At 40.3% G+C, this 9,017-nt stretch overlaps 1 protein-coding gene across 3 annotated transcripts; it reads left to right on the top strand.

The window, feature by feature from the left end:
* Positions 1-2,189: 2,189 nt before the first annotated feature.
* Positions 2,190-8,783, top strand: LOC120274707 (L-type lectin-domain containing receptor kinase SIT2-like). 3 transcript variants are annotated; one of them, XM_039281237.1, is made up of 4 exons: positions 2,198-2,339; positions 6,141-6,276; positions 6,367-8,469; positions 8,613-8,772. In XM_039281237.1, the coding sequence occupies exons 2-4, from the start codon at positions 6,244-6,246 to the stop codon at positions 8,655-8,657; spliced, it is 2,181 nt and encodes a 726-aa protein (XP_039137171.1). In that variant the 5' UTR covers positions 2,198-2,339; positions 6,141-6,243; the 3' UTR covers positions 8,658-8,772. The 3 variants fall into 3 exon arrangements, with proteins under 3 accessions (XP_039137172.1, XP_039137171.1, XP_039137170.1); XM_039281236.1 differs by having other exon boundaries at positions 2,200-2,339; positions 8,617-8,783; XM_039281238.1 differs by lacking the exons at positions 6,141-6,276; positions 6,367-8,469; positions 8,613-8,772 and adding an exon at positions 3,720-6,134 and having other exon boundaries at positions 2,190-2,339.
* The last annotated feature ends 234 nt before the right edge of the window (positions 8,784-9,017 follow it).

Raw genomic sequence — 9,017 nt, forward strand, 5'->3', positions numbered from 1 at the left:
ATAAATTAGAAGTACTGTAACAGCCAAACAGTAATATAATTAGAAAAGTCTTTTAATTTCTTTTTTATATTTTTTTTCTAAAGCAAGGAAAACAAAAGTCTCATTCAAAGTCTTGAAAGTCTTATTCAAAATCTTCACAATTTGAAATGCACTCCCTTCCTCCGATGTCATTTATAATATGCTCCGATCTTAGGTGATAAATACATTTTTTTATAAATATAAACAATATTGAACAGTATTGGAGCTCGGATATATAATATATGTATAGTTAAAGAACAGTGCATCATACCATTGGGCTATCCAATGATTGATATATATATATCTATGGTTTTATAATTTATTTAAAAAAAATCAATAAAACATTAAATATTTTTATAATATATCTTTTATTTTATTATATTTTACGCTTTTCAATATTCTTTTAGAAAACGTAAAACAACATCTAAAAATATAAAAATAATAATTAAAATAGAGAAAACATTAATAAAATTTTAATAGATTTTTTGAAAAATAGTTTTAAAAATTAATATAATTTTTTTTTTTGAAAAGTGGATAAACCACAACTACTATTAATAACTGGAAAGAACACAAGCTCCCACCAAAAGTGGAACAGACAGTACCACAACAAAACAAACACAACACCACCACAACAAAAGCATCACTAGAAGTGATAATACAACCCCGAACCCTCCCCTAAAGAAAACCGGCCAACAAGCCACTCCCAACCCAAACCCCCCTGCTGCTGTCAAAGTCTAGTCATCGCCCTGTTCGTGAATAGCCTCTAAGGATGACCCCGGACCAGTCTCCTCTCCTCTCGGCACCAAGAAGTTCAGGCTGCGCCGAATACACTCAATAGAACCTTCAAGCTTTGCTTGGGAACTCTCAGAAGCTGCTGAGAACCAGGATAAAATCATACGATTAATATTTAGGATGAGAACATGCACAGGAATCACTTTAGCATTAAAAATACAATCATTTCTACCAAGCCAAATATTCCACACAAGAGCCTTAACCACTAGCACCCCCAAATCTCTAACCACAGGCCTAAGATCCAGTCGCCAAACCCCCCAGACCAGATCCATAGAGCATGGCACACCTGGCAACTGAAGAAGGTGCACAAAGAACCTCCACACTTGGACAGTAACAGGACAAAACAAGAACAAATGTTCAACAGATTCGACATCCAAGTGGCACAAAACACAAGTAGCTGTAGGCAACCGATTATAGCACCTACTTTCAAGCACTTCCAAGGATAAGATTTTGTTCTTCCACACCAACCAATTGAACAAGTTGATCTTTTTAGGACACATATTCTTCCAAAAAAGCCTAGTAACTGCACAACGCAAGCCACCATCAATTAAGAAGTTATAGAATGATTTGACTGAGAAAATACCATTTCCGGTGAGACTCCACCTTTTATGGTCTCTCCCTAATCCATTCGAGGATCGCAATTGACCCAATAGCAGTCGCAAGTCAGCGAAATTGATGAAAGGCAGGCTCTCAATCACCTCAGCATGCTCACTAACAGTACCATTAGGCATCCCGGAGGCATGGTACTCCTCAGGCCACAAGTTCATAGGTGCTCTCCCCTCAACCCAATTATCCTTCCAAAAAGGAGTCTCAGTGCCAGAAATGATTTTGTGAGAGATACACCTACGGAAGGCTGGAAGACAACTAATAACCCCTCGCCAGAAGAAGGAAATACGACCAGAATGTCTTTTAAACATATTCCAACAATTAGACCCGTAATTAAAACGAATGACGTCTGCCCCACACCACTTTGGGTCCACCAAGCACTTCCACCACCATTTCCCAGCAACGCTAGGTTAAAGGTTGAAAGGTCCAGAATACCCCACCCACTGTGGTCTCTCGGACGACAAAGTATTTTCCAACTCACCAAACGGCAACCCGGGTGGTCCATATCAGGTCTAGACCACAGAAAATCCCTCCTGATCCTATCAATCCTCTTGATGACCCAACAAGGTAATTTGTAGACCGACATCCAATAAGTTGGGATAGCTCGAAAGCACCGAGTTCACGAGTAAATTAATTTTAACTGATTATTTTAACCGGCATAAATCAAAGTGGATATACCGAAGATTCTCCGTGGGTCTACACCATTAAGCTTACAGAGCAATTTTGTCAAAGTCGTTGACGAACTGAAGTCTTTCCCGCGGGAAATGGGACAGCATTAATTGCGTCGGTGTTAAGGCCTACCTCTTTGCTTTCCCTGCTCATCTTGTGTTTGATAAAAGGCCTCAAAGAGACTAAATCATCGGAATCCTTTGCATTGGCTGTGATTTTGATTGCTGGCCTGTGCATCTACTCTGCTTTACGTGGTACGTGTTTCATTGCAAGTTAATTCTCTCTTTTTCTCATGAAAAAATATTATTGTTGGTGAAATCTGTATGGTTGTTATGATTTGTTGGCTGAGTTCTATGAAGCATGATGCAGTGTTTTTATGAGTTTATCCTTTTGTGATTCATTTGAGGAAACTTAACTAATTTTGGTAGAACTGCCAAGCCATCGTCCATTACTGGTTGTCTCATTATTAATTAGTCTCTGATTCTCTTCTTTTGTGTTATGATAGATCTTGTTTGATTCTAACTGAAGATTATATTTGGTAATACATAACAACAAGTGGCTTGTCCACATTCATCTTTTTTTTTCCCCCTTCTTATTGAGGGTAGATATAGTTTACTACTAGCACAATGCAAAAGAAACTATAGTTGGATGAATTAATAGCCACATGATTTCATCTTTATATATGTTCATAGGCTGAAATGTAATGTGGTTGATAGGCTACTAATCTGGCTGCCTTATGTAAATTTTTTTTCTTTTTTGGTTTTTGTTCTGCTAATCAAATTACTTTCAGATTAATGTAATTCTCAAGCTGAAATTCCTAATATTTGTTGTGGGATTCAAGCTACCAAGCACCTAAAGTCTATGTCTTCCCTGTCTTGATGTGCTAAATTCAAATTTGAACTGATGCTGAAGCTGTTGACTTTCATCTCATCTGCATGAGACCATGCTGATTTTTCTACATAAAACCAGAGTCAGAATTATCCTCCCTTCATTTATCAAATAAAATTACCCTCTCTTCATCTGAGTGCTGTCATATTGAAGAAGCTAATGAATCATAACCAGAGAAATGATGAAACTGTTACCAACATAGTGGGCAAATAGTGCTTCTAAAATTTATGCCTATTTAAGCTTGCTGCTTTTGAAGAATTAAGAGTTTCAATGTGTTCAAGGAGGTGAACATTAGCCCGACAATATTTCTGACGTATAGTCTTATACAGCAATAGTTCTTATCCATGAGCACTGAGACCAGGTCACTGAGTTGGAAAACAAAAGTTTACCAGCTCTTCACGGCATTGCCCGGGGTTTTCAGTCTCTTCATATTCTAAAATTGAATTGCAAAAAAATTGGTGATGTTATAAACTTGAAACAATTTTCAGACTCTAGTTTTATTTATTTATTTATTTATTTTGAAAAAGGTGTATAGATCACTTAAATTAAAAGCAGAAGGAGACTCTGGTTTTAGAAGTCAATCCTCTCTGGAGCATTAGTTCTAGTTTATATCTTTTTAGTGGCTACCATTAAGATGAGTGCATGGTCTCATGCTGACCTATCCATTTGATAAATTTCAACCTTTAGCTATAAAACTACAAAGAAGATATCGAACCGTTATCATAGAGTTGGACAAACTTTTGCAGGATGTCTGTGAAAATTTTCTTCTGTGCTCTCCTTTTGAGACTTGGGCTTTCGGCAAGTGATGATTTTGCATACAATGGATTCAAGGGTGTGAGCCTCAGCCTGGATGGTTCAGCAGGAATTACATCGGATGGTCTCCTGATGCTGACCAATGTTACGAGGCATGCCATGGGCCATGCTTTCTTTCCTTCTCCACTGAGGTTCAAAAACTCTCAGGCTGATAATGTTCTCTCTTTCTCTACCACATTTGTCTTTGCCATTTTCCCTGAGCACAAAATGCTTGGTAACGGTGGGTTTACTTTTGTTCTCTCACCTTCAAAAGACTTGACAAAAGCTTCTGCAGATTATTTTCTTGGCATTGTGAACATAACGAACAATGGAAATGCATCCAATCATATCTTGGCTGTTGAGTTTGACACAGGGCAAAGCACTGAGACAGAAGACATTTATGACAACCATGTTGGCATTGACATCAATAGTGTTATATCTAATTACTCAAAACCTGCCGGTTTCATATCAGATGATGATGGTAAATCTCAGAACCTAATCCTTTTGAGTGGCGAGCCAATGCAAGTCTGGATAGAATATAATGGTACAAACATGCAGTTCAATGTAACTTTAGCTCCCCTCTGGAAGCCTAAACCCAAGATTGCTCTCCTATCGTCTACCATAAATCTATCTAGCATTATTTTGGACCGTATGTATGTTGGTTTCTCTGGTTCAGTGGGAACTCTTTATTTGTACCATTATATTCTTGGTTGGAGCTTTAATATGGAAGGTAAAGCTTCTGCGCTTAACCTATCAAGTCTCCCACCACTGCCTCAAAATTTGACATCATCAGAGAAGAAACGGAAGACTCTAGTGCTATGGCTTCCCTTGACTATTTTTCTTGTTCTATTGACCATTGCGGGTGCCACACTTACAATGGTAAGGAAGAAAAAGTTTTCAGAGTTACATGATGACTGGGAGCTAGAATTTGAGGCCAACAGATTCCCTTACGAGCAACTATACAAGGCAACAAGAGGTTTCAAGGATAAGTATCTTCTTGGAATTGGAGGTTCTGGTAGGGTATATAGAGGAGTTTTACCAGGTTCTAAATTGGAAGTGGCAGTTAAGAGAGTCTCCCATGAGTCCAAGCAAGGAGTAAGGGAGTTTGTGGCAGAAATTGTGAGCCTGGGTAAGCTCCGGCATCGAAACTTGGTTCAGCTCTTGGGGTACTGTAGGCGCAAAGGAGAGCTTCTTTTAGTGTATGAGTACATGCCAAACGGGAGCCTTGATAAATTTCTATTCAGTGAAACCAAACAAAGTCTTGATTGGAGTTTGAGGTTTAGGATAATCAAAGGTGTGGCATCTGGTCTCCGGTATTTACATGATGGTTGGGATCAAGTTGTGATTCATAGAGACATTAAGGCCAGCAATGTGTTGCTTGATGGTTATATGAATGGGAGGCTTGGTGATTTTGGACTTGCAAGGTTATATGATCGTGGTGCTGCTGCTCGGACTACCAATGTTGTAGGAAGTCCTGGTTTTCTGGCACCTGAGCTTGCTAGAACTTGCAAGGTCACAATGAGCAGTGATGTGTTTGCCTTTGGGGCTTTTCTGCTGGAGGTTGCTTGTGGGAGGAGGGCCATAGAACCAGATAAACAAGAGTCGGAACAGGTTTTGGTCGACTGGGTGTTTGCAAATTGGAAAATGGGAACCATATATAAGACAAAGGACCCAAGATTGGGAAATGATTACGTGTTGGAGGAGTTAGATTTGGTTTTGAAACTTGGATTGCTTTGTTCACATCCTTCGCCTTCAGCAAGGCCAAGTATGAGGCAAATTACACGGTTCCTAAACGGAGATGTGCCTCCCCCGGAGATGCTTCCTTATCAATGTCATGCCAGTGGTAGTTTTTGATTCAGAAATGAATACAACTGAAGGAATTGAAGTTTATAGCTTTATAGCCATGTGGTGAACTGAAGTCTTGTATTTGAAGTACTTTTGGGTGAAGCAGCATTTTTGTGTTTATTCCTATATATTTGCAATTCATTTGTGACCACTCTCATAAGAAAATTTTAGTTCCTTTCAAGTGCCACTGGTCTGAAACTGTCACTTTTTGTCCATTGTTGATATATATTTATTTTCCTTTTCAAACTTCTCTTTCGTCCACTGTTTTATAACTAATTGACATCTGAGACCCCTCATGAAAGGAACCTGAAGCATCATTCAGTTTTTGCACTTGTGTAGTCAGCCCATATTGTCTCCGGAAGTATATAATTAGCTGATTTTTAGTGTTCAGATTCATCCATTCAATCTTACTGAAAATCTACTGCATGCTGCTTCATCTCTCTCAGATAACTAGCAAAAGCTTTCTTCAATATACATTTTTCTTTGTTTGTATAGAAAATATGTAGCTTCATTTTTATTGTATCATGTAGGTGAGTTTGGCAGGAGTCATCATATAAAATGCACAAGAAACTCTAGATATATTCCCTGTCATATGAGAAGCTAAATATCTGCCTGTTGTTAAGGAGGCTGCTCATGGGTTCAGCATCAGCACATCATACAAGCACAGTAAACTTCATCCTCAACTTCCAATTCTTTCTGGAGGTTTATTTTTTCTGGTTCTTCTGGTAATTAATAATCAGTGTTTTTGTCTTCCAGATTGCAAATGAAAGCCAGTGGGTCACACTTAATAGAGAAGAAATTTCTCAAGTTGGAAAAACTATGTATCTGCATTATTTATGTGGAAGATTTATTTATTGCATTTCAGAGCAACCAGTGAATCAGATGATATCTCAGCTTCTGAGAGTTGCATTACTCTGCCATCTATTCTTGCACATTACAGCTTCTGCTGGAGACCATGAGTTTACCTTCAATGGATTCAGCTATGCAAATCTCAGCCTTGATGGCGATGTGAACTTGGCTTCTAGTGGGCTTTTGCAACTCACCAATGCAACACGACAATCCAAGGGCCAGGCATTCTACCCTTCACCGCTCCGCTTCAAGATGCATGACTCCACTTCTGTTCGCTCCTTCTCCACCACTTTTGTATTCGCCATTGTCACCGAGTACCCTGGCTTCAGTAGCTATGGTTTCACCTTCTGCATCTCTCCAACCACGGCACTCCATGGAGACTCAGGCCACTACCTGGGCCTTTTCAATTCCACAAACAATGGCCTTTCTTCAAATCACATCATCGGTGTGGAGTTTGATACACTAAAAACACCAGAATACCATGACATTGATGACAACCATGTTGGTATTGATATCCACAATTTGATTTCCAGCAGCTCTTACACTGCAGGCTATTATACTGGTGACACTGATGCAGAGTTTCAGAACATGAACCTTAGCAGTGGGCAGAGGATACAAGTATGGATAGAGTATGATAGCAAAGCTCTTCAACTCAATGTGACTTTAGCTCCATTTCAGCTGCCAATGCCCAAACGCTCTCTTCTGTCATTGGATATTGATCTGTCCAGCCATATATCCCAGGACATGTATGTAGGCTTCACTGCATCCAAGGGTGGTGATTTTTCCACTCATAGCTTTCTTGGTTGGAGTTTCAAGATGGATGGAAACGCAAACGCTCTTGATCTTGAGAGCTTGCCTTCACTCCCTACTCTCAGCACCAATAGGGAGAAATTTAAGACTCTGACAATCTGGTTACCTGTGTGTGCATTTCTTGGCTTGTTAACTGCGGCTTTGATCATCAGGTATGCGGTGGCCAGGAGAACCAAGTATGCAGAGGTGCGAGAAGACTGGGAGCAGGAGTATGGTCCTCGTCGTTTCTCATATAAGGAACTCTACCAAGCAACAGACGGCTTCAAGGACGAGTGTTTTCTTGGGGATGGAGGCTTTGGTAGTGTCTACAGAGGAGTGTTACCAACCACCAAAGCAGAAGTTGCTGTCAAGAAAGTCTCCCATAATTCAAAACAAGGAATGAGAGAATTTGTTGCTGAGGTTGTGAGCCTTGGCCAGCTCCGGCACCGGAATTTAGTAAATCTCTTGGGCTACTGCCGCCGTAAAACAGAACTAATCTTAGTCTATGAATTCATGCCCAATGGCAGTTTAGACAAGTACCTATTCAGGGAAACAACACCATGTCTAGACTGGAATCACAGATTCAGAATCATTGAAGGAGTGGCTTCAGGCGTTCTCTACTTGCATGAAGAGTGGGTGAAGGTGGTAATTCACAGAGACATCAAGGCAAGCAATGTGTTGCTTGACAGTGAATTCAATGCAAGGCTTGGGGACTTTGGCCTCGCTAGATTATATGACCATGGGACTGATTTTCAGGCAACTCGTGTTATGGGCACAAGGGGGTATCTAGCTCCAGAGCTGGCAAGGTGTGGCAAAGCCACAACAAGCAGTGATGTGTATGCATTTGGGGTATTCCTTCTTGAAGTTGCATGTGGCCGGAGACCAATAGAACTGATAGAAGATGGAGATGGTGAGGATGTTGTTTTGGCTGAATGGGTGTTGGATAATTGGAGAAGGGGAGACATTCTTGCTTCCAGTGATGGCAGGCTAGATAAACAGTATGTGTTGGAAGAGATGGAGCTGGTGCTGAAGCTGGGATTGCTCTGTTGTCACCCTGTGCCCACTTCCAGGCCAAGCATGAATCAAGCCATGGAGTACCTTAATGGGGATTCTCCACTTCCTGAATTTACACCCTTTTCATTGAGTGCTGATATCTTGGCCTCACATGCAGATGAAGGCTTTGATAACTATAAATTATCTTGGCTGTCTTCAGAGGCAGAGGTTACATCTGTTTCTCTTCTTTCTGGTGCCCGTTGATTACATTTTAATATTACATTACACAAGTCCAGTTATTGTCTTTTTATTCTTGATATGATATTTATAATTTTGTGGCATCTGAGCAATTTATAGTTTTTTTTTGAAAGAAAGAGCTGGAGGCTGAAAAAGACAAAAAGAAGAAGCAAAAATAAAAGGAAGCAACTAAAAGAAGAGATCTCTAGCGCGGCAGAGCTCCAAAAGCCAGATTGGACAAATCAAATCTCTGGAGAAGAGGGAGCGAAGAGGGTTTAGTTTGCCAAAATAAGCAAGCTCGTCAGCAATGTTGTTGTCTTCCCGGGGGATAGCGATCATGGAAATATCGGGGAAGGCCCTGAGTAGACGACACTTAAGCTTCTGGGCTTCAGTATTAAACTTCCAAGCCACGCAGGGATGATGGTTTTCAATCAAATTTATAATCCCGGGGCAATCACAACAGATCCGAGAAGGTGACCAGCCACGCTCCAAGCAAGCTTCCAAAGCCAGCGCCATAGCAGACAATTCAGCCGCAAGTG

This window comes from Dioscorea cayenensis, chromosome 13 (genome assembly GCF_009730915.1).
Source record: "Dioscorea cayenensis subsp. rotundata cultivar TDr96_F1 chromosome 13, TDr96_F1_v2_PseudoChromosome.rev07_lg8_w22 25.fasta, whole genome shotgun sequence".
In the NCBI taxonomy this organism is placed as follows: domain Eukaryota; kingdom Viridiplantae; phylum Streptophyta; class Magnoliopsida; order Dioscoreales; family Dioscoreaceae; genus Dioscorea; species Dioscorea cayenensis.